This window comes from Rattus norvegicus, chromosome 20 (genome assembly GCF_021556685.1).
Source record: "Rattus norvegicus strain SHRSP/BbbUtx chromosome 20, alternate assembly SHRSP_T2T, whole genome shotgun sequence".
Classification (NCBI taxonomy): domain Eukaryota; kingdom Metazoa; phylum Chordata; class Mammalia; order Rodentia; family Muridae; genus Rattus; species Rattus norvegicus.
This window is the reverse complement of record NC_141553.1, coordinates 52,215,339-52,241,293: the sequence shown is the minus strand read 5'-3', so window position 1 is coordinate 52,241,293 and position 25,955 is coordinate 52,215,339. Positions and strand designations below refer to the sequence as shown.

General features: G+C 41.9%; 1 protein-coding gene across 1 annotated transcript in view; it reads left to right on the top strand.

The window, feature by feature from the left end:
- Positions 1 to 25,725, top strand: part of Lin28b (lin-28 RNA binding posttranscriptional regulator B) — a 93,216-nt gene extending 67,491 nt beyond the window's left edge. The window contains exon 6 of the mRNA XM_087598718.1: positions 21,064 to 25,725. Within this exon, the coding sequence (XP_087454844.1) occupies positions 21,064 to 21,430 (367 nt within the window). The 3' untranslated portion in view covers positions 21,431 to 25,725. The remainder of the gene's footprint in view (positions 1 to 21,063) is intronic.
- Positions 25,726 to 25,955: the final 230 nt, after the last annotated feature.

The window sequence follows — 25,955 nt, the reverse complement described above, 5'->3', positions numbered from 1 at the left end:
GCCCTGGACATTTCAGTAGGTGGCATCAGACACCCAGATGGCATTGTCACCTCCATTATATGGTGGTTACGCTTAATTTTTTCATGAACTTTAGGAAGCTGCTACAATAGTAGGTTTCCATATCACACTTGAAAAGGCCGTTAGTGTTATTTGTCCCTTATTTCCTCCTTTACCCTGCCTCTCATCTCCCCACTCAATTCTCCTACTCTGTAAGACTATATTCTACTTCCCCTTCCTTGGAAGAGTTCCTGCTTCCCGGGGTCCCTGACTAGCTGTCTAACATTTGTGGTTATTCTGACTAAAGCCCATATATCTAAAGCTTAAAAAGCTGATATTCACCTATGAGATACCATGTAATATTTGTCCTTTTTGGATATGGGTTACCTCACTTAGGATGATTCCTTCTGTGTCTATCCATTTACCTCTCAATTTCATAATTTCTCTTTTCTTAATAGCTGAATAATGTTCCACTGTGTAAATGTTCCATATTTTCATTGTCATCTGCTGATGTGTACTGACTCTACATTGTCATCTGCTGATGTGTACTGATGTACATTGTCATCCGCTGATATGTACTGACTGTACATTGTCATCTGCTGATGTGTACTGATGTACATTGTCATCCGCTGATGTGTACTGATGTACATTGTCATCTGCTGATGTGTACTGGTGTACATTGTCATCTGCTGATGTGTACTGACTGTACATTGTCATCTGCTGATGTGTACTGACTGGTGTACATCTAGGCTGTTTCAGATTTCTGGCTATAATATGCAGAGCATCAGTGAACGTGTATGTACAGATATCTCTGTAGTAAGAATAGGTTCCGTTGGAATCTAATATCTATCTATACCAGGGGTGTAGAAGGGTCTTGTGCTCCACCAATTTGCAGCTTCCCCACTGACTTCTGTAGTGCCTCTACTGTGTGGACTCCCCGGGCACTCCCCTTCCCTTGCGTCCTCACCAGCATGTGCTGTCATGTTTTTTATTACTCTGGCCATTCAGACTGCTGTAAGAAAATTCCAAAGTAGTTTTAATTTGCTATTTCCTGATGGCTAAGGAATTTGAATGTTTTTTAAGTCTTTCCTAGCTGTTTATGTTCATCTTTAGTCTTATACCCCATTTTCAAATCTGGTTATTAGCTTTCCTGATATTCAGGGTTTTTGCTTTTGTTCTTGTTTCTTATTCTTTATATATCTTGATACTAACTCTCTATCACATGTATAATTGTTAAGGTCTTTTCCCATCTGTCGGCTGTTGTGGGAATGATGGGTGTCTTTTGCTGTAAAGAAGCTGTCTAGCTTCATGGATCCCATCTGTTTTTTTGTTTTTTGTTTTTGTTTTTGTTTTTTTTTTTAGATGTATTTATTATATGAGTGCACTGTAGCTGTCCTTCAGACCCACCAGAAGGGGGCATCGGATCCCATTACAGATGGTGTGAGCCACATGGGTCCCATCTGTTAATTCAGTCTGAATGCCTGTGCTGTCGTGTGCTGTTCAGACAGCTCTTCCCTGTGCCGATGAGTTCACGCCTACGACTATGTTCTCTTTTGTCCTGCTCAGGGAGTATGGTCACATTTTGAGGTTCTTCATCCATTTGGAGTTCAGTTTTGTGTGGGGTGCTAAGTATGGATCTATTTGTACTCACTCACAGGCAGGCATCTGTTTGACCAGCACCCTTTGCCGACCGTAAGCTCTACTGCAGAGCTGTGGCAATAAAAACAACATGGCCTGTTAGTTACAGCAGACATGTTGATCATGGAGTGGCATCGAAGACCCAGACATCCACGGGCATATTTACAGACTTGGACCACATCAGGTTGACGTCAAAATTAACCATCTCCTCGCCAACGCGACACCTTCTAGATATGCTCTTCCCTGGACAGTGTTCTGTGAATATTTGAAAAGAATATTCAGCAAATATTGGTGCATTATTGTATTGTGTTAGATAGTAAGGTCTGTTAGTGCAGTCCAAATGTTTACCTTACTGTGTAATGTCTCCTTTTTTATCACACGGAAAAGGGGATGTTAATTTTCAACTGACAGCTGTTTTCTCTGCTTTCCTATGAGCTAAGAGTGTCTGTTAGACGTGCTAGACTTTCCATCAACAGCAAGTAAATTTCATTACATATTTGGGAGTTTTATGTCTTCTTGATAGATGGGCCTTTACATTTATGAAATGTTCTCTAGTAATCTCTTTCAAGTACATTTTAATGTATTCTTTGACACTTTCTTACATGTACCCAGTATCACTTGAACATTTCTAAGCCAAACTCCTTCTCCCATGCCCTGGTAATTAATTTTGCTTTGAAGTATTCTTTAATATTTCCCAACTTTTAAAAGTTAGTTTTTACTAATGCTTCAAGAATTCTACTTCAACAAGCCTGGCCGTTTCAGTGGGATGTGTACAGAGACAGACCATCCATATTTAGTTACTGATGCTGTTAGATTCAGCCTGCCATTTTACTGATTGTTTTATTTCTCTGCCTTTTAGTTTCTTTATTATTTGTTTTCTCTGCTTCTTTTGGTTAATATCATTCCATTTGAGAAATGTACATGAACATAGTTCTACTTACCCATGTTATATTGTGCTTCTCTGTCTTACTGTTATGACACAGACACTGCAGATGTTACATTGTGCTTCTCTGTCTTACTGGTAAGGCACAGACACTGCAGATGTTACATTGTGCTTCTCTGTCTTACTGTGTTGAGGCACAGACACTGCAGATGTTACATTGTGCTTCTCTGTCTTACTGTGTTGAGGCACAGACACTGCAGATGTTACATTGTGCTTCTCTGTCTTACTGTGTTGAGGCACAGACACTGCAGATGTTACATTGTGCTTCTCTGTCTTACTGTGTTGAGGCACAGACACTGCAGATGTTACATTGTGCTTCTCTGTCTTACTGTGTTATGACACAGACACTGCAGATGTTACATTGTGCTTCTCTGTCTTACTGTGTTAAGGCACAGACACTGCAGATGTTACATTGTGCTTCTCTGTCTTACTGTGTTAAGGCACAGACACTGCAGATGTTACATTGTGCTTCTCTGTCTTACTGTGTTGAGGCACAGACACTGCAGATGTTACATTGTGCTTCTCTGTCTTACTGTTAAGGCACAGACACTGCAGATGTTACATTGTGCTTCTCTGTCTTACTGTGTTAAGGCACAGACACTGCAGATGTTACATTGTGCTTCTCTGTCTTACTGGTAAGGCACAGACACTGCAGATGTTACATTGTGCTTCTCTGTCTTACTGTGTTAAGGCACAGACACTGCAGATGTTACATTGTGCTTCTCTGTCTTACTGTTAAGGCACAGACACTGCAAATGTTACATTGTGCTTCTCTGTCTTACTGTTAAGGCACAGACACTGCAGATGTTACATTGTGCTTCTCTGTCTTACTGTGTTGAAGCACAGACACTGCAGATGTTACATTGTGCTTCTCTGTCTTACTGTGTTAAGGCACAGACAGTGCAGATGTTACATTGTGCTTCTCTGTCTTACTGTTAAGGCACAGACACTGCAGATGTTACATTGTGCTTCTCTGTCTTACTGTGTTGAGGCACAGACACTGCAGATGTTACATTGTGCTTCTCTGTCTTACTGTGTTAAGGCACAGACAGTGCAGATGTTACATTGTGCTTCTCTGTCTTACTGTTAAGGCACAGACACTGCAGATGTTACATTGTGCTTCTCTGTCTTACTGTGTTAAGGCACAGACACTGCAGATGTTACATTGTGCTTCTCTGTCTTACTGTGTTAAGGCACAGACACTGCAGATGTTACATTGTGCTTCTCTGTCTTACTGTGTTAAGGGACAGACAGTGCAGATGTTACATTGTGCTTCTCTATCTTACTGTTAAGGCACAGACACTGCAGATGTTACATTGTGCTTCTCTGTCTTACTGTTATGACACAGACACTGCAGATGTTACATTGTGCTTCTCTGTCTTACTGTGTTGAGGCACAGACACTGCAGATGTTACATTGTGCTTCTCTGTCTTACTGTGTTAAGGCACACAGCTGTAGAGCTTTGCCTTGATGCGTTAAATCAGTATTTTACACATAGATCTTTTAATAATTGCATTCACTCATTTATTGTTTATGTTGAGGGGGGGTTGATATGCATAGGAGACCAGAAGCCCGCTTATGAGAGTTGGTTCTTTGCTTCTAGCATATGGCTGCCTGAGCCTTGTACTCAGGTATCCAAGGGGCTCTGGCTTGATGGCAGGCACTTTACAACTTGAGCCATCTCCCTCCCTTGTAAGTATACACATTTGATTTTTGTTTTCTTTTTCATTTGTTTATTTGTTTTTTGCTAAATTCATTCAGATATTTTATTCTTATTTTAAAAGATATTTTAATAAATTTAGAATTTGCTTTGTTTACTATGTATGAGGCTCTCCCTGGATTTTCTTTCCAGTGACATAACAGACAACCAAGTCCCTATATCATCCCGCCCTCAAAAAAAGTTTCACCTTTGTTTCATGGACCTGAAGCAGAGGCTATGAAGTACTACTGTTTACTTGTCTCTTCTCCCTGGCTTCTTCAGCCTGCTTTTTTGTTTGTTTGCTTGTTTGTTTAATATATATGAGTACTCTGTGTTCATGCACCAGAGGAGGGAATCAGATCCCATTACAGATGGCTGTGAGCCACCATGTGGTTGCTGTGAGTTGAACTCAGGACCTCTAGGAGAGCACCCAGTGCTCTAACCTCTGAGCCACTTCTTCATCCCCCACAGCCTGCTTTCTTACAGCACCCAGGACCTTACCCAAGGGTGGCAGCACCCATGGTGAGCTGGCCCTCTGACAGCAATCATCACTTAAGCGATACACCACAGGTTTGCCCGTCCCAGTCGAGGTCCCGTCTTCCCAGGTGAATCCAGCTCGTGTTATGTTGACCTAAAGCTGCTAGTGTAGCTTATAAGAGCCTTTGCCTCCTACCACTTACTTACCCCATGCAGTCGTTACTGTCTTGCCTCCATTAACTCTGAGAACAATAATACACATAGCTTTTCTTATTCTGTTGTTTGAAAGGCTCATATGTATTTCTTGCTTATAGTTAACCCTCCCCCTACTCCCTCCTACTTCCCATTGCACTCTACCAACAGCACATCTCCCTTCAACATCATGTCCTCTTTCAAACAAACCAAAGAGTTCAGTTACTAATGCTCCCATCTACTGAGACACGGGCAACTTCTCTCCTCCTCCCATCAGCCATCAAGCGCTAATGGTTCCTTAGACGGGGACAGGGCCTCAGCATCTCTTCTGCTAGCCATGCTGGAATTTTGGCTGACTTGATCTTGTGCTGAGATTACAGCCGTATCACGCCCGTGGTGACAGCATTTCCCAGCTCCCTCCTGTGCTGGGATACACACATGTATGGTAGGTATGGTCCCCATAAGCTCATGTGCTTGAGTGTTTGGCCATAGGGAGTGACAGGGTTAGGAGTTGTGGCCTTATTTGCATAGGCGTGGCCTTATTTGCGTAGGCATGGCCTTGTTGAAGGATGTGTGTCCCTGTTGGGGGCGGGCTTTGAAACTACACCCTGTGCCTCAGTGTCTCCTGCTGTCTTTGGATCAAGATGTAGAGCTCTCAGCTCCTTCTCCAGCACCAGGTCTGCCTGGTTCCTGCCGTGCTTCTGTCATGATGATAATGGATTAAATCTCTGGAACTGTGGGCCAGCTCCAATTAAATGTTTTCCTCTCTTAGAGTGCCCTTGGTCATGGTGTCTCCTCACAGCAGTGACATCCTAACCAAGACACTTCCCATCTTCCAGCTCTTACATTCTGTTTCCCCTCAACATAGTAATTTATCCTTTGGAGATTCATACAGTGCAGCTCCTCACACTCATTTCCATTCCTCCGAGGCCACCTTCCCATTGTGCCCTCTCCCCAAATAAGAAAAAAACAAAACACCAAGTCCAACTTGTGTAGCCCATAGACTGTTTGGAGCCTGGTCATTCTCCCAGCGGCTAACCTGTTAAAGGTAACTTAGTCCTTCCCAAGTGCCCCACCCCTTGTACTCCAGAAGCCATTATCGATGAAGAGATTCATTCTAGTTACAATTATAAGGACTTTCTTCAATAGTTTCCTGTCTGGACTGTTTGTTTTTGTTGATTTTTGAGAGGAAAGAGTGTGTCACCGAAGCCTTCAGTGTCTCATTCTCAGTTATGACTCTGCAGTCACTGATGGAACTGCAAAAGCAGCTTCCTGCCCCTAACAGCCCTGGCAGCATAGATCACTGACTTCTCTATGGTTTCTGACGGTAGCGTGGAGCGCGGGTGGACATCCATCTGCTCTCCTGCAGCAGCCCTGACATAGTCACCTAGCGGCCCCAGGAGCAATGTGAAGCACAGTGACAGCAACATGGTTTCTATAAGCAGCACAATCACAGACACCAGCATGGCCTCCAGTGGCAGCACGGACCATGGAGGGCTTCCTGTCGGCCTTCTGGGCAGAGCCATTCTCCTTTGCTGCAGCCAAGATCTCACACCTGTTCCAGCCCATCTCTGGTTCCACCGGGGCTCTTACTATCTTTCTCTTTTTTTCCAGTTTTGTGAGAACACTTTTTAAAAGCATCTTTCCATAAGACCTGCCTTTTTCAGTTGTTCTGGAGATAGTGTGCACTCTGCAGGGTCACCCTCTGCTACTACATCTCCCCTCAGAGCCTCCAAGCGTCTCTGGGTTTCTTGGTGCTGGCAGCTGCCACCACATTGAGTCTTGACTCCTACACATGATTTTTTTTTCTGTTTCATAAAAGGAATTGGGTCTTTTTTCTCCGGTTTGTTCCTTTATTTTGGTTTTAATTATTTTAATTAGAACACGGCAAATTACGGCTTGCTTCGAATCCATCATCATTTGAATTTTATTGAGTTTTGTTAGTTTGTTGAGCTAAGATTCTTCAGAAGACTTGGGAGATTTTGACTTATTTCTTCAGGTGCTCTCCTTTGTCTTCATGGCTTTGTTGTTACTTTGTTGTTACTTGGTTGTTACTTTGTTGTTACTTGGTTGTTACTTTGAAACAGGGTTTGCTGCTTAGCCTCAGACTACAGTCGCTCCTGCTTTGCCTCCCCGCTTGCCTTACAGGTGTGTGGATCATGCTCAGCTTCCCATCACCCTCTCTGTCCCACTCTCCTGTCACCTCCCAGTTGCTAATTACACGTTCAGGCTATTTTATGATTGTCCCCTATATTACAGAGATCCTGTTTGGTTTCACTTGATTCTTAATTTTAATTAGTTCTTTGAGACTTTTATACATTGTGTTTTGATCATACTCACTCCTCACTTCTCTCCCTGACTCCTGCACGGTTAAACTATATGTCCTTTTTTAATTTTTCTTTTATTGGATATTTCTTTATTTACATTTCAAATGTTATTCCCTTTCCTAGTTTCCTGTCCATGCCCTCCCAAGCCCTCCCCCTCCCCTCCTATAAGGGTGTTTCCCCTTTTATTTGTTTTTTAAATAATAAGTTGAGTCCAATGTGTGCCGTCCATATACTCCTAGGCATGGGGCCACCTACCACACATAGTTGACCTCTATTTGTTTTTTAGAATCTTAATTTTCTTTGTAATCCAGTTTCTATCATTGCTTTTGTCACCAGTCCTTAAGTTTGCTGACTTATAAAATCCCGCATTTATTTATTTTGTTTGTGTGTTTACACAGGAGTGCTCTGGCATATGTGTAAAGGTCAGAGGACTGTTTTCAGAAGTCAGTTCTCTCCTTCTGTAAATCAAAGGCACGTTGTCAGGCTTAGTGGCAAATACTTTGATCGGCTGACCATCTTGGCAGCCCAAGGTTACTACTTCTTCAGTTTTTGTAGATATTTTTACTCTATTAGTAAATTCGTTCATTTTAAACATTGTAACTTTCAAGTCTAAAATACCTGTAACTTTGCTGTCATAATTTTTCATTTTCTTCTAAGTCCTTGAATGTATATATAGTAGCTGTCTTGGGATGTTTTGTTTGTTTGATAGCTTGCTTGCTTCCTTTCCTTCCTGTTTAGAAAATTTGAGACTCTTGAATATTTCTCCCTCTTGAATATGGGTTAGTTTTCCTGCTTTTTATGTCTAGTAACTTGCTGTTCTAGGCAAACTGTTTGACTGATAGGTTTTAGATTGCATGGGTTATTTTAACTTCACAGGACATTGAGTTTTCTGTATGCTGTGGTCTTACTGCATTTTTACTCTGCCTTTACTTTTGTTGTGGTTTAGGTAAATTTATTTTGGTTTTGTTGCTGGGTCCTGGAGAATAGCCTTTCCTTTCTTTAAAGTGTGGTTCTTTTTCCATAAGGCAAAGGGTTACTGTGATTAATCAACTTTCTGTTTCTGTATTTAAATTTCAGTGTGGTTTCTATACAATCTGGCTAGTCAGTATTTCCTACCATTGTCTGATCTCAGGTATCTCTGTTTATCTCTCTTCAAATAATAAAGCCTTTCTTGCTCTGTTTTGCAGAGCTCTTAATCAGATGTATTTGTGCTTTAGGGAGATGCCTTTGCATATAGCCCTTGTCCCCAGAAACCTAGTTCATGAATTCTGTAGGAATCCTGAGGTGACGCCTGTCTGTACCCTTTGTGGATAAAATTAGTCATCCCTGACTGAGCCCCAGTGGCAGACCAGAGTACCTCCCACCCAAGTTTAACTTATTAGGTTGACGCCTAGGAACTTGGTTGAGTTATTTGCAGGAGCATGGTTGACTCAGAAGTAGCTGCATCCCTGAAACGCTCACGGCAATATGGCTGACAACTTGGGGAAGCTGTATCCCCAGGTTTTCTGCTCAGCTTGTAGGCAGCTTTCACCCATTGTTTACAGCTTATGTAGCTTTGGGGAAGGGCCTCCTTCCTCTCTCCAGAACAGAATGTTTCAGTGCAAAGGAAATTGCTACACACCAGTGCATGCGTGCATGCGTGCGTGCATGTTTAGAGAACATGTGTTTCTTCATGATTGTGAAAATGAGAGGCTTCCCTCAGGAGCCATTCCCTCAAGCCCTTCTACCTTGCTATTTGAGTCAGGTTTTCTCAGTGACCTAGAATTTCCCTCATAGGCTTAGTTGGCTGTCCTGACATGAACCCTAGGGATCTACCTGCCTCTACCTTCCCAATGTTGGTTATAAGCACGCACCACTTCACCCGCCATTTTGATATAACTTCTGGAGATTGAACCTAGGTGAGCACTTTAATGAGTGAGCTGTCTCCTCAGCCCTAGTCTCTGTTTTTCTATTGAATTCTGGAGATTAATTTTTATACTGTCAGTATGGTTCAATTTTAATTTCTTAGTTCTGTTAGCATTTTGTCTAAGCTCCACCCCACAGTTACCTGGCAACAGCCAGGTGTGCCTGACACTGTAAAAGGGGCTGCTCACCTCTCTGACTTCCTTGTTCTTGTTCTGTCCTCTCACCCCTCCCCACCTCCGAGTGCTCATGGCGAGCTGGCCTCTGCTCCTCCCCTCCCTCCGACTTTCTACTACCCTCTCAGTCCCCTCTCCATGCCCTAAATAAACTCTCCTCTATACTGTACTGTGCACGCCCTTCCTTACACATCCACTAAACACATTCCTTCTCTCTTTATCTTTTCATAAACACAGCATCTCCCTCTAACCAGGATGCTGAGGTCCAAACTCCGTGCTTGCTCAGCGATCACTATGCACTGGCCCATCCTCGTGAGCATAAGTGTTCTGTTGGGAAAAGAGACTGTCAGTGGGATGAAAAGCAAGCCAGTACAGTAAAGCGTCCTGGGAGTCAAGACAGGAGACTGCCTCTGCAATGCAGGGGAGCAGACCCTCGCCCTTAAAACTGAACTGTAGACACTTCCTTTTTCTTTTATCCTCCCACCACTAAAAAGAGAAAACATTTATTTAACCATTTATTTGCAACATACATGTGTGGACATTAGAAGTCAACTTGTGGGAATTTGTTCTCTCTTTTCGCCATGACGGTTCTGGGGATTAGACTCGGGTCATCAGGCTTGGCAGCAGACACCTCATCTTGCCACTCCTCCTCTGGGTCTTTGTGTCTATGTCACTAAAGCCCATGCTGTCCTGGAACTTTCAGCCATCCCCCTGCCTACCTCTGGTGCTAAAATTGTGGGGCATGTGCCGAAAATAGGGCTCAAGTTATTCTTTATATCCTTCTTCACCTCGGCAGTTCTTTGGAAGAATGCATACGGTCTGTGTTATCCTTCAGTTGATTTTTAGTTATTCCAAGGTATAAATCAGAAAAATATCAAATAAATGAACGTTGAACAATGAACTGTGTATGGAAAGACAGGTTGCATCTGTAACAAAGCAGATTAATTTTCTGATATCTCATCAAAATGCAAGTGTAGGGACCAGAAGTATACCATGGCGGTAGGTAAGTGCTTATTGCATACAGGGGCTCAGTTTTCACCCTAAGTAACTGCCCTCCCCTATAGGGGTGCTGACTGGTTTATGCCAACTGACTCAGGCTGTAGTCATCTGAGAAGAAGACCTTCAGCTGAGGAAATGCTTCCTGGAGATTAGGGTATATCTGGCTAGTCTGTAGGCCTTTTCCTTAATTAGGGAGCAATAAGGGAATGACCAGCCTATTGTGGGGACACACCTGCTCTGTTTTGGGGGTGTACTAAAAGAAGCAAGAGGAGGAAGCCAGTAAACAGCGCCTCTCCAGGACCTTTGCGTCAGCTCCTCCTGCCTCCAAGATTCTTCGCAGTTGTCCCTTTGATAGCTTCCTCTGTGAGTTAGGGTATGCAAGCCAAATAAACCCTTCTTCCCTAAATCACTTTTGATCATGGTGCTTCATCACAACACTAATAGCCCTAACTAAGAAGAAGGCAAAGAAAATCACAGTGTACAAGGAATGGAATATAATTACTTGTAGAGTATCTGTAAAATACGAATAGTAATATCAAGAAGGTGTTTAATTTCTCTCCCCCCTACTCGTGTGTGTGTGTGTGTGTGTGTGTGTGTGTGTGTGTGTGTGTGTGTGTGTGTGTGTTGGGGGGTTAGGGTCTTCTTGAGTTGTCTTCAAACTTGTCCCCCCACTTCAGCTTTCTGAATAGCAGGAATGACAGAAATATATCACAATGCCAAGCCAGAAGTCTTTTAAAAGATATCTCAAAGTGAGATTACAAATACTTATAAACAAAATGATACTGTATTAAAATATTGAAAATGAATAAAGATGTAAATGACGCAAACCCAGCTTGCTATCACACATTGCTATGGAGCGGTGCTGACATAGTGCAGTCTTGTAAACACTGGGCCCAGTCTAAGAGGAGAGGCTCCTGTTCCTTGCTTCTGGTTACCCTCTCATGCCCTCAGACGAGGTAGTGGGGTAACTGCTTTTGTTGTTCTTTATAAAACATTCGCATCTTTGACATTCATCAGAGTCACCGGTTCCATGGATTTGTTTGTCCTCCCTGTTCTCTTTACCTTTTAGCCTTTCCTTCTTTTTCTTTTCTTACTTTTGCTGAAACAGAATCTCTGTCGCTGGCTGGCCTGGAACTTGCTATGTAAACAGGCTGATCCTGAATGTCAGAGATCCTCCTGCCTCTGCCACCTTCATTCTCCCCTCCACATCTGCAGAAACTTCTGTCTTTTCATAGCCCCGTCAAGGTGACACTTTCTCACAAGGATACTGATGAGTTAAACAGGATTGCATGGATGAACGGGCATTGGAAACTGGCTCCGCCCTCTTTTTATTGTCTCAAGCATTTGTTTACCTATGAGCTATGCCACACAGATTTCCTTACACAAATATAAGATATGAACAAACACTGTCATGTCCCTTTGCGAAGTTTTTGTCTAAATGTATTCATAATAACACTTTCTCTAGAATTATTAACTAGAATGTAAATTTTCCTTTTGTCTCTAGAAATGTGTGGGGGTTTTTATTGATTCCTGAGAGGATTTCTTATGGGTATTTTCTTACGTAAAGGTATACGTTTTTCTCCTGAGTAGTCATCCTGCGTCTACTGTGACGTGCCAGTCTTTTTTGTCTTTGCTCTTACTCACCTAACAATTGTGAACATCTTTAGTAAACCCTACTTGTAGGAACAAAACATGAAGGATTTGGGGTTCTTAAGTATGTTAGTGGAAGGTTAAACATTCCACCTTTCACACATTCATAGGAAGATCAGAGAGTGCCTCAAGACGTGAGTAAGAAATGAAAATGAAACTTGATGATTTGCACCCAGGATACCTTCTTTCTGGGTAATATGTCATCCTGTCTTATTTCCATCTCCTTTCCCTGGTATCGTCTTACATTATTAATGTTTTAAGTATATTTTTAGAACTTTACTCATTTGATTTATTAGTATTATAAACATAATGCTAATTATGTTATAAACATAATCCTAATATAATCATATTTTTATAATTTCCTTTTAGCATGTTAGAAATAATTTCCAGTAGTATTAAAAATAAATCTTTAATTACCATTCTCTTGTCTCAACTTCTCAAGTTCTGGGGTGCATGGACATCAAAATACCTGACTACGAGTGATAAGACACCATGACCAAGACAGTTTGTAGAAGGAAGAGTTTACTGGGGCTCACAGTTCTAGAGGGATGAAGTCTATAAAGGTGGGGTCATCATGACAGCATGCAGCAGGCGTGGTGGCGGGAGCAGGAATAAATATCACTTTTATTGTATCAGGAATTTTCTTTTATTACAACTCCAAGATTTACATATATATATATATATATATATATATGTATGCTTTATTTCTTCATGTAAATTTCCATCAGCCAAATCCATAAAATGATTGGAAGAAAATAAATTTATTTTTTCCCTGGAGAATTGTCCTCATTAAAAGCCATTTTTCCTTTGATTTGGGAATATATACAAATCAGTGTGTTAGCCTATGTAATCTAACCCTAATTATTAGCAATTATTAAGGGGTTTTGAACTTAACAATCTGACACACCCAAGAGATTTCAGTGTCGCGTAATGCTTTAAGGATTTATTTATTTATTTATTTATTTATTTATTTATTTATTTATTTATTTATTTATTTATATGTGCTTGCATGTATGTATGTGCATCATATGGCCCTCAGAGGCCATAAAAAGATGGCAGAGTCATTGTAGGTGGAACTACAGGTATTGATGAACCACTTGGTGTAGGACTGAGAATTGAACCCAGGTCCTCTGCAGGACCAGCAGCAGGTGCTCTTACCTGAGAGCCACCTCTTTAAGTGATCAGTGATCAGGGAAAGATCCAGGGATGTTTAGCTTCATCAAGCTTAGTCCCATGTGTACCTTCCTGGCATAAAGCATCCCTGCAAGAAGTCCTAAGGGCAAGGAAAATGTTCATGATCTCACCCTCATTTCTTAATTTTCAAGATGAGACCTACATAGAAGGAAAAATACCTCATTTGACAGAAGTTATCTGAACATTGTAGCAATTGAACTTGCTCAATTTTCACCCTTCTCCGTGGTGAGCAATTTTAGAATGCTCCTCCTTGGCAAAGGGTAATGTGTAGGCTTTCACGAGAGAACCAATTTGACCAGGGAAGTAGGACGGCTCATTTCCTTCTCCTGGCTGTCTTGTCATTTTCCTCAGCAGTGACTGGGCTGCAATAAAAGGTTAAACTCAGCGAGCATTAGAAGCCTATCCTTAGTGATTTAAGCAAAGCGGTCTTAATTCTGTCTTTGCTCTTTTTCAGAGTTTAGTTCTTATTCGTGTGTACTGAGGCAAGTGTTTGCCCATGTGAGTGTGGGTGCCAGCAGAGGTCAGATGATCCTCTAGACCTTCTAGAGGTCAGACGTTGGCTCCTCAGAGCTGGAGTTAACAGGCCAGTTGAGGGCTGCCAAGTTTGGGTGCTTGCGACCAAACTCAGGAACCCTGGAAAAAAATCTTAGCCTCTGAGCCATCTCGCTAGACCAAGGTTTTAGCTCTTTCTGACCCCCATATGGTTATTAAGACAGGATATAGTTTGGTACACGTTTCTTTAGTCTCTTGCCCATAATGTTCCTAAGGACACAGTTTAGATAATCATATTGAGCCAGTGCTCCAAGGCGAACCCTCTGTAAATGTCACTTATATAAAATGTAACAGTACAGAAAGGAGTACTTTAACCTGTCTTCTTCATAAAAGCTCAGATCCTAGCAGCATTATTTGCATCAAAGATCACTGTCACATAATACCAGAGTTCTGCTTAACACAGCAGATAGACTATTGGCTAAACTCAGAATAATGCCTTTTTAATTTTTCCTGCTATGGACGTTGACTTGCAGAGAAGCAGAGACCTGTGTAAGAGAGAGAGGGAGGGAGGGGGGGGGAGAGAGAGAGAGAGAGAGAGAGATAGAGAGAGAGAGAGAGAGAGAGAGCACTTTTGAAATCCTTGTTTTATACACCTAATGTTTTAGGGTAGTATGCTATTTAAGATTTTTTTTTTTCTTTTTTTCGGAGCTGGGGACCGAACCCAGGGCCTTGCGTTTGCTAGGCAAGCACTCTACCACTGAGCTAAATACTCAACCCCAAGATCTTTTTTTTTTATTTATTTATTTATTTGTTTATTTATTTATATGTGAGTATACTGTCGCTGTCTTCAGACACACCAGAAGAGGGCATCAGATCTCATTACAGATGGTTGTGAGCCACCATGTGGTTGCTGGGATTTGAACTCAGGACCTCTAGAAGAGCAGCCAGTGCTCTTAACCACTGAGCCATCTCTCCAGCCCCCTAAGATCTTTCATACATTATTTAATGCTTATGTCTACTTGGGAAATTATAAATTATTCCTTTATCAAGTAATGATCAAACTCTTTAAATTTTCTTGTGCTCCAGTCTAGTATTTTATTTATTTATTGTGTAATTTGAAATCAGTTCTCACTGTTTCCTGACTGACCTGGGACTCACTGTTTGGACCAGAGCAGCCCTGAACTCCTGCCTCTGCCCCCCAAGTCCCAAGATCACAGTTGTGTGCCCTCATGATTGACATCTAGTTCAGGGTTTAATATTAAAACAAATTTCATTTCTTAGGGGAAAATTTTTGTGTAATCACACTAAAGCTTAAAAGAAATCAAGAATAACAGTTGTAAAAGTTGACATAGTTCTGGTGGAAATGTGTCCCTTTCAGCAATGCCTTGTCACATCTCTGACATTAGAGAATCTGGCGCTCCCATGAGAGACACATCTAGACTTATATTTCCAGCCGTACTACCGAATAAATAGGTGAGCAAACATTGCCAGAAATTATACATTTCCTCTCAGATTCCGCATGCAAGCAGCTCCCTCCCGTCGTAGTCATCCTAAGGTAAATTAAGTGTATGTTCTTCCTGTGTGTAAACTACTTATTCCTAAAGACGTGTGGCCAAAGAGTAAGAGAACAGCTAGAAGCTGCCAGCTAGAACGCCATTCTGCAGCCGTGCTGCCGCTTTTGGCTCTCTTGAGTGCAGAGAGAAGTCGCTTCTGACCTGACTGACACTCCTTCATTGTCTGGTACTGGCCGAGCGTGGGATGTGACCCTATTTCTAACAAGCTGCTTTTACTCCCCCAAAATTGGAAAGTATTAAGTTATCTGCTTTTGAATACATCTTTCCCTAAAAAAAATTAACAGCTATACCAGCCTCTTCCATTAGCCAGAACAGATTACCTGCTGGGATGTTGCTTGTCACCCAAAAGAGAGATATTTATTTCAACTAAAGGTTTAACTTAAAACCTAGAATTCATTATTTTGATCTTCGAGTTGTTATCTAAAGTAGATCACTTTAAACAAATGGTTATTGTTTCATCCAGGTGCTGCAGAATTTCCCAAGTATTTTTAAATGTAATTAAATAGACCTCAAAATACCTGGTTTATACATTCCTGAGTGAATTGTACTAACCTGAAAGGCTCCCTTTGGCACCACCCCTTCCTCCCAGGCCTCTGACGGTTTCTCTTCCCTTCTGTGGTCTCTTCTTTTGTAAACCCACTACTCCACTTTCCACCTCCACTTCTCAGCGACCCACACTACAGTTTTTCTTATTTATTCATTCATTTATGTCCCTCATTTTCCATTTCGTTGTTTTTATAAGATGACTAGAGCTTGCAAGAAGAGCTCTCAGTGTTTTACTTGGTTTCCAAGGTACCTCAGTACATTTTTAGTTGATGTTACAAGCCAGACCACATCATTAATCAGAGCCAAAAAGCTAATAAACTCGGAGCAGTTCAAAAACAAAGAAGACATCAAATAAGGTGACAACATAAACATGTACATTTTATCATCTAGCTAATTATCGCCACACCTGTCATTGGAGTCTGATACAGAGTTTTGCACATAGTGTATATTTTGAGTACGTGTTTTCTTGTAGGACAAGGATTGAATGGATTTTCTAAATATTTGATCCCACTAATCAGTAAGGGGTAGAGGTAGTCCCTCATTAACCAACTAATAAGAGGCGAGTAGAGTAGGTGACGTGTAAGAGACTCCCCTCTGAACCCAGCTCCGTTAAAATGGTCGGAAACTGTGCTTAAACGATAGAGAATTCATTCCTGCTGCCACACATTTTAGTTTCAAATTCCATTTTGTGTCCTTACCACCCAGGACAGAGCCATCCAAACACCTACTTTTACTGGGCATTAAAGCTGTTGGAATTTCACTTTCAATATTGCTGAGATCTAATCTGAGAAGCCCAAGAAGACAAAGAGTAGGCTGCTGATACTTAAGGGTATGGTTGTAGGGAGCTTACAGCTTAAGTGTTAAGAGAACGCCATTTTTATAAACAGCAAGGAAAGTAGACTTTCTAATCAAAATCAACAAAATTCGAAAGACTGTTTCTAAGCTACAATAATGTGAGAGATCAGTGACCTCCACAGGCTCAGAGATTTGACAGTTGACCTGCAGCTGGTGGCACTGTTTGGGAAGGCATGGACTCATGAGGAGACGCAGCCTTGCTAGAGGAAGTATGTTACTAGCAGGTTTCCGTTTCCTGAGGAAGCTTCCCCACCACGCTCCCCTCACCAAGTAGACTCTCCCTCCGGAACCATAAACCAGAAGGAATTCTTTTAATAAGGTCAGGAAGTGTTCACTTGTAACCATGAAGTTGGGGATGGGGGCGGGGAGGGAGTAGCAGTTGAGTGAGGAATGTTAGTCCTCATCCTTTTTGATGATACAAGTACGCACAGATGAATCTGTTACTCACTGAAACACTCATAATTGCATTGTGGTCTCAGAACAGAGAGACCTGAAGCAGTCTGCTTCTTTTTTTTTTTTTTTTTTTTTTTTAAGATTTATTTTTATTTATTATATATCTAAGTACACCGTAGCTGTCTTCAGATACACCAGAAGAGGGCATCAGATCTCTTTACAGATGGTTGTGAGCCACCATGTGGTTGCTGGGAATTGAACTCATGACCTCTGGAAGAGCAGTTGGGTGCTCTTAACCGCTGAGCCATCTCTCCAGCCCCAGTCTGCTTCTTTTAAGAACTCATGGTCTCTCATTTGGAAACGGTCTTGATCCTTCTCACCTTCCTGTTCTAGGGGGGTTTTCTATGCCTTTCCTATATATCTTTCTCTCCAAACCTTGCCTTCTGACTGAACTCTGCCTGAGCTCTCTGATACCATGCACGGACAAGGCTTCGAGTTTCTGTGTATGTTCTTACCTTTTCCAAACACTGGGAAACGCTCGAACTTGTGTTTCTCCATAGTATTTTAGACAGCCACCTGGCTGTCTACAGTATGACTGCTCCCTGATTTAAAAAAAAAAAAAAAAAAAAGAAGAAGTCACTTTTGGAGACAAGGGGAACACACAACTAATGAAGCCTTTTTAGGTGTTGAGGTATTAGTTACAAAATAACAATTTAGTAAACCCTCAGATTTTAGCTCAGTTCTAACCATTATATTGTGCCTGATATCATTTGGAAGGACAATTTATTGGGCTGGAGAGATGGCTCAGTGGTTAAAAGCACTTGCCCTCCTTCTGGATGACTGGAGTTCAGTTCCTAGCACCCGTTATCAAGTGGTCCACAGTGCCTGCAACTGTGGCTCCAGTGATCTGACATCTCTGGCCTGTGGTCACCTGCACACACGTACACAGAAGCTCATACAGGTACATGCGCACATAAGTAAAAACATCTTTTTGAAGATGTGCATTTAGTTATGTGTGTATGTATGGGTCTGTGCAAGTGAGTTCAGCTGCTAGTAGAGACAAGTCTCCCTGGAGCCAGACTTCCAGAAGTAGTGACCCTCAACATGGACCTGGGGAACTGACCTGGGATCCTCTGACCCATCTCGTCAGCCCCATAAATAGTTGTAAAGGCTTAAGAGAGTTGTGAGTCTTTTTGTTTATTTTTGCCATCTTAGGTCTTCTTTTCGTCTACTGATACAATTCTTCCCATTAGAAATTTTATCTTAATTTTGTGGTCTTAAAAAGTTGACTATATTGCCTGTTATTTATTTTCTATCTTTAAAATCTTCAAAAATATAATAAATAATGCTTATAGAATATATGCTAGCTCATTGGAATTAAAGTATCAATGATTCCACTAAGAACTTAGTAATGTTCTAAAATTAAAGTGGTCACTTTTGGTAATCTTTGTGCTTAAATTGGAAGAAACTCTACATGGTGCCATTGGCTTGCCATTTATAATGTACGAACCATAGGTGACTTGTTTGGTTTAATTGTTTTAAAACCCTGGTGAGATCCCTTCCAGGCCCTGCATGCCAGGCATACAGAACGTTTTAATTTTTAGGCCAAGCTGTTGGAATTTATAACAAAGTATGACTATATTTTTGTAGTCTATAGACTACATTGTAGACTATATTTTTGTATATTTTTTATCATGACATACTCTATCCCAGGGTTGGTTAGGTAGGCTGCGTACCTAACCAACCCTGGGATGGACACTGACCTCCAGCCGGGGTGAGGGTAAGGCAAAATAAGAGCGCTCCTTTTTTTGAGATTTATTTATTTCATGTATGTGAGTACATTGTCACTGTCTTCAGACACACCAGAAGAGGGCATCGGATCCCATCACAGATGGTTGTGAGCCACCATGTGGTTGCTGGGAATTGAACTCAGGACCTCTGGAAGAGCAGTCAGTGTTCTTAACCATTAAGCCATCTCTCCAGCCCAAGAGTGCTTCTTAGTATCTCCATTTTTTAAACTGTTTTGAAAAATGAAAAAGCAATTATGACTGAGACTGAGCAAATACATTTCTCTGCTCAGTTTTTAGAAGTTAGATTTTCTAGCATCTAGTGTAGAACCTGTCCTTGTCCCCAGAGTGCTTTCAGATTTAAATGACCAATCAGAACAATGCTCACACTCACTTCAGATTTGGGAAATTTACTCCAACTTTCTATAGAAAGAAAGTCAACTTTTCTAGTCACCAAAGTAGCACCAGACCACATTGATTGAGTCTCCATCCTTGGGTGACTCCATAGTTCTCAGGAGACTCCTTCACAGCAGGGTTCTGGTTTAGACATTCAGTGTTTGCCTCACACTGGCTAATTCTGCTCCTCCTCCTCCTCCCCCACCCTCTCCTCCTCTTCTTCCTCCTCCTCCTTTTAAGTAGACAGCTTAGGTATCACATTTCCTTGTAAATTTTATACAAAGACAAAGATTATTTCAGTTCTGTTAGATACTGAAGTCTTTAACTCATAAAACTCAACTTAGTTTGTAATTTTTCTGAATGCTGAGTAAGTTAATTCCTAGTGTAACAAACAAATGTGTGTGTGTGTGTGTGTGTGTGTGTGTGTGTGTGTGTGTGTGTGTGTGTGTGTGTGTGTGTGTATGAATCTGTATGTGTAATACAGTTGTTATCCCCCTCCTGGTACTGACAGTTTCTCATCCCTTTTCTCCTCTCTCTAACAGGATGTCCCCACCCCCACCCACCAGACCTTCCTACTTCCTGGGGCCTCAAGTCTCTCCACAGTTAGGTTCTTCTTCTCTCACTGGGAACAGACCAGGCAGTCCTCTGCTGTGTGTGTGTCAGGTTCTTATATCAACTAGTGTATGCTGCCTGGTTGGTGGTTCAGTGTCAGAGATCTCAGGGGTCCAGTTAGTTGAGACTGCTGGTCTTTCAATGGGGTTGCCCTCCTCCTCAGCTTCTTCCAGCCTTTCCCTAAGTAAACCACAGGGGTCCCCAATTTTTGTCCATTGGTTGGGGGTAAGTGTCTGGGCTGGCCACTTGGAGGGCACCCATGCTAGGTAGGCTCTTGTCTATAAGCACACCATAGCCTCAGAAATAATGTCAGGCCTTGGGGCCTCCCCTTGAGCTGGATCCCAAGTTGGGCCTGTCGTTGGACCTCCTTTCTCTCAGTCTCTTCTCCATTTTTGTCCCTGTAGTTCTTTTAGACAGCAACAATTCTGGGACAGAGTTTTTGACTGTGGGATGGCATCCCATCCCTCACTTGATGTCTTGTCTTTCTTCTCGAAGTGGGCAGAACAAGTTCCCTCTCCCCACTGTAGGGCATTTCATCTAAGGCCTCTTCCTTTCAGTCCTGAGAGTCTCTCACCTCCCAGGACTCTGGTATATTCTAGAGGGTCCCCCACCTCCTACCTCTCAAGGTCGCCTGTTTCCATTCTTTCTGCTGGCCCTCAGAGCTTCACTCCCCCCCTCCCCCCAGTACTAGTCATGTTTCCCTTTTTCCCTCCCTATCCCCTCTCCCACACAGGTCCCTCCCTCCCCTCTCACAGGTCCTTCCCTTCCTCTACTCCCAGTGATTGCCTTCCTCTCCCTCATATTTAAAGCCAACTGGTGATTCTGGGTTTATTGTTGGCTGCCATCTAGTGGTTTAAAGTATTCCTTCATGATTGCCTGTTAAATGTGAGCGGCTAGCTTCTGTATGGGAGCACTAATTATCATGCTGTGCTTTTCGTGTTTTCACTGGCTGTTGTGTTTAACATAACTCATTTCTATAAAAACATGCTGGCATGTTTTGGTGATGAGAATCCTTGAAGCGATTAGTAAAAACAATATAAATAGTATATACTTTAAAGAAGTCACATTAAAATAAGCTGATCTCATTGATAGTTTTTGATCTTTGGTAATTTAAAATTTTATTCACATAATTTATTTCAATAATTACCACTTTTCTAAATATTACTGATACACAGTACCTACCTTTAAGATTTCTTTCTCGCTTTTCTTTGCAGATGCTACAACTGCGGTGGTCTCGACCATCATGCTAAAGAATGCGGTCTACCTCCTCAGCCAAAGAAGTGCCATTACTGCCAGAGCATCATGCACATGGTGGCCAACTGCCCGCACAAGCTTGTCGCTCAGCTGCCCGCCTCGGCTCAGGGAAGACCAGAGGCAGAGTCCCAGCCATGCACTTCCCCCTCACCCAGAGAAGTGGGAGGGGGGCACGGCTGCACAGTACCATTTCCTCAGGAGGTGAAGTCAGAAATGGCGGAGCAGTCAGACAGATCACCCCAAGAAGTTTCTGCCACGAAAGCATTTGCAGCAATAGGAGAGCAAAACAAAAAGGGGCCTTTGATTCAGAAACGGAAAAAGACTTAGTATTGTCAGTGTTCTCTTCACCCGGCTGGGGAGTCTACCTCATGCAAGCACAGGGGAATAGTGTTCCACAGAGAGCAGCCGACCGGGGGTTTTAACTACTGCTGAGGAACTCTGATGTTCTTAATTAGACAAATCACTCTTAAGCAAATCTCATTTAAGCAGGGTGTCATGTTTTGTAGAATTAAGATGCTACATATAGTATGTGCATGAGTGAGCGGGGAAACCCGAATCTGTGTGTGTGTGTGTGTGTGTGTGTGTGTGTGTGTGTGTGTGTGTGTGTGTGTGTGTAGATAGAAGCACATACTCTTCCTCAGATAGTTGGGCATCTCCAAGCATTGAAAATCCATGTGAAACATTTGAGATGGTTTCAGAGTTAATCCTTGGAATTTTTCCTAAATACTACTTCTTTTATATTATGTAAACAAACAAACCACGTGACTGTTACCTTTCATGTGAACCAAAGCTTACTTCAGATCTCAGAGCTGCCAGTCAGGTGCCACTCACGGCTTTTGGGATACTTGGTGCCTCCCAAGTGAGTATTCACAACTCCCATGACGCAGACGGAGTGTCTGTGCTGTAGTAACTTAACTCTAGATGCTTCTGACTGCCAGACCCTTTAATTGCTGAATAGGACAGTGAATGTGACGTCTCTGTGCTGGGGTTCCAGTGTCCTTTGTTCTGTTTTGATTGTAAATTACATGCCTATTAAGAAAAGCGGAGGGGAGGGTAATGTGTATAGTAATGTGATCCTCTGTGATGGTGTTTCCATACTAGGTCTTTACAAGTGCTCTGAGGTCTTTAAGGGACTGTGGCAACAGAAGCTCCCTTTGACTACGTAGCTGTTGAACCATCACTTAGAACAAGAAGGTCTCTTACTTACTACTGAAGCCTTAGAGAAAAACTCTATTATTTGGGTATATTTTAGTAGCTGTTTTTATTTCCCATCAAGAGTCCTCAGACCTGTTTCTGAAACAAACAAACGCAGCATAGAAATAAAATGGTGGGGCTTAAAGTGAAAATGAAGTTGCCCCAATAGATGGAGCCCAGCACTGACACTCAAAAGGATAGTGTGGTGGCAGGCAGACAGAGTGATGGGCCTGGAGTAGAGTTCCAAATCGCCCAGTGTTATATGGCTAGAAATACTGTAGGTGTTAGCATTGATGCCGTGCAGCTCGTTGAGTACAGAGGCTGAGGTAGCCTATGTGACAGGCTCAGGACGAGCACCCAGGCTAGTCACCAGAATCTTCTCTGACGGATTCTCAGTTTGCCCAGACTGCTAGGCACTGACCGTGGTATTGGCTGTTTTCTATCATGTTTTGTTTTGTTTTTTAATGGAGTCAGCTGGTTCTAAATGTGATGAGCAAACTTCTGAAGCATCTTCAAGAAGGTACCAAGGAATTGCAGTGCATAGTTTTGGCTGTAGCTCCATGGGCCTGTTGGTATAAGCTCAGATAATCAAACAAGAAAGCATTGTGACTCATAGGAGACACATTCTACGGAGGAGTCCCTTCCTCCGGTGTGTGTTGTGGGAGGTGGGTGACGCTAAGGTTCCATCAAGCTGCTAGAGGAGGAAACTGTCTGTGACTAGCTTGCCAGTCCTTTCCAGAGTAGCTTGAATTTCTTGACAGTATTTATGAGAATTCCCATAGTGTTTTACTGAAGTATCGGTGTGCTGTAATACAGTGCTTACCTTTGACGATATTGAATGTGATGTAGCCATAGAGAAGTGCTGCCTTGCCTTATGTGAGGACTCAAGCTTGTTTAAGTTATGCAGACGAATCAGAGTGTCACCCAAGTACAATGAACAAGGTAACGGTTGTACAAGTAAAATATGATAGGCCACTTTGAGCGTTCAAACCAAAGTTGCTTGACTGTAAAACTAGGAAATAGTGGACTTGAAAATTAGACATCCTGTTTACATATAAAACTCAGAACTGAGGCCATTTTAAAAATGAAAGTAGAAAATTCAGAAACACTTGAACTATAGAACTTATGAGTGTGGTTGACTTCTTTTTCGGCATCTGACCAGACTGAATTACTAAAAGCACATACCAAACCTCTTACGGTTAAAAGTTGGGGTTTATTTTTATATGAAAATATTGTCACTATTACATGCTCAGGACAAAGAACTTTGCTCAGGGAACATACCATATAATGTTTTTATTGGTTTTTGATGGTTTTTTTTTTGTTTTTTTTTTTGTTTTTTTTTTTACAGATTAGTCTATAATCCTGCTTTCTCAGAACAAGCCAAATAGCTTAAGTCTTTATGTAGGTACATGTGCTTGTTAGTAACTACCTCTGAGTGACATTGGTCATAATTCTGAATGTCAGATATTGGTCTTTTTTTTTTGTTTCATGTCAAAGTCTTGTAAAGCAAACTTCCACTCCCTGCAGATGTGAATTCATACAAGTGAGACACTCTGTTTACAGCAAACAGCTACCTCCTAGCCACTACATAGCACAGCTCGATGCTGCTGCAGCCTTACGGGTCGCTGATAATCCTCTGGTACAGACACCTTTAATCTGTAGCACAGAGAGGCATTTGCAACCCCGTGTTTCTGAAAAATGCCTGTTTCTCTCATGGACTTCCCATGTTAGGTAGCAAAGTCTCCAGGCATTTCCTTAAAGTTATCATGTATTGAATTTAAGGAAGAATGGGCACTCTTAATCCTAAGCAAAACAGAACACAGAAACAATCTTGAGAATAGCTCTGTTACCTAGAGGCGAGGGGCAGGAGAGGTAACAAAAGCAAACTTGGTGTTTGTAGTTTGCTGACAAGTGTTATAAAAGATTCCTACCCGCTTCACTTGCCTCTACTGTACCGTGTGCAGAGCGTGAACGCACTGCAGCAGGCCACGCCGCAGGCACATGACCAGCACAGCTTGCCAAGGGGGCACGTAAAGTGCAGTGCTGCTTTGAGCCGGGGGAAAGGAGCACCACTTTGCAGGGCTTCTTAATAGTGGGCGTATGGCCCGTGGGTCAAGCCACCTTTTGACCTCCCCCTCGTATCAACACAAATATAATTCCTAAAAATGATTCACTACCAGCCTTTAGCCTGCGAACTATTCATTGTCTACACAGCAGGTCACAGTGGAAACGTTTTTATACTTGCATTTCTAGTCTTCGGATGTATTTTTACAAATGAAAGATTTAGGAAGATTTTTATCTACTTATAACTTGGAAATTTTAGTGTGCAATCTAAAGAAAAGTTGAAGACGTACATTGTTGGCCTCAGTCCACCTCCCAAACAGAGGGTGCTTTTATTACCAGTTATTTTTGTATTCGGACTGAGATTTACTTTGCTCCAGTGCGGGCCTAACTTGTGCTGGTGCATGTAGTTTGTGCATAGAAGTCCGTAAGTGTTAGTAGACCTTGTAACATTCGCTGTAAGATGAATTATTCAGGATGTGGGGAATCTCATTAAGTCTTAAAGTTAATTTAAATTAATTTATCTGTTTTCTCTAAGAAATGTTTATCATAAATATATATGTCATTTCCCATTTTGGTATAAAATCTAGGGAAATGCATGCAAGTGGAGTTGTGCTGACTTTAATTTTCTAGATGTCTTAATGAGACTTATTTGTTTTTGAAAAAGAACAACTTATTGAAAACATCCAGTTCTGTCTTACATACATACTGTCAACAGCCTCTTCAAGATGTGCCTGTGTGATCTGTGACCTACTGTTCATTTAAAATGAGACGGTGACCTATGATACTCATTGTTGATCTTACACTTGGAACTGAATTATGGCAGCATTATGGTGAAGTCCTGTACTGTGAGAAAGTATCCGGATATGCAACTCCTGTGGCTTACCCCTTGACGGTCCCTGCTTGAAAATGATGGCGTTGACTACCTCCTTAATCACTCTGACTATCACCCACAGCACCTAGCACCAGACTGGCTTTAATCAGTGTGTGCTGTGTTTGTGGTGGTAATGACTCTATCCATATAAAGACCAAAGTGAACCTGGTTTCTATATGTCTTTAATACTGTGTTTTATCTGGTGTTTGAAAGTTATCTTATGTAGTGTTTAGCTTCCCTCACTCCATTTTGATTCATGTTTACAAGTGACAACTTTTTAAAAATACCCTTGAACTTGCGTTGGAAAGAACAAAAGAGGAGTTGTTACTAGACTGGCACACTGCATTCCGTCACCTCGGTGGACTATTTTTTCCTCTGCAGACATGGGCCTGGTGTTGTCTTTTCGTACCAAACGTCTTACTCTGTTGGCTATTGATGTTCTGAAGTTTAAAATGACATGATAGAAAATAAAAGATGCAATGTTGGTGTTTAAGACAGGTCTGGAGAAACTTTGTGTGTGGTTCCTGTGATTGAAAAAAATCAAGTGAATGGTAAAGGGCCCTTCAGAGGTATTTTTGCCACTATGAGGCTGAGTTAAAGGTTTCAGCATGGTGTGGCAGTGGTGGTAAACCGGGAAGGGTTTCTGGGGGAGAAGACAGAGTGGCTTGTCTTCATCTGGGTTGTCCAATGTTATCATCAGGAATCATACAGACTTGGCAATCG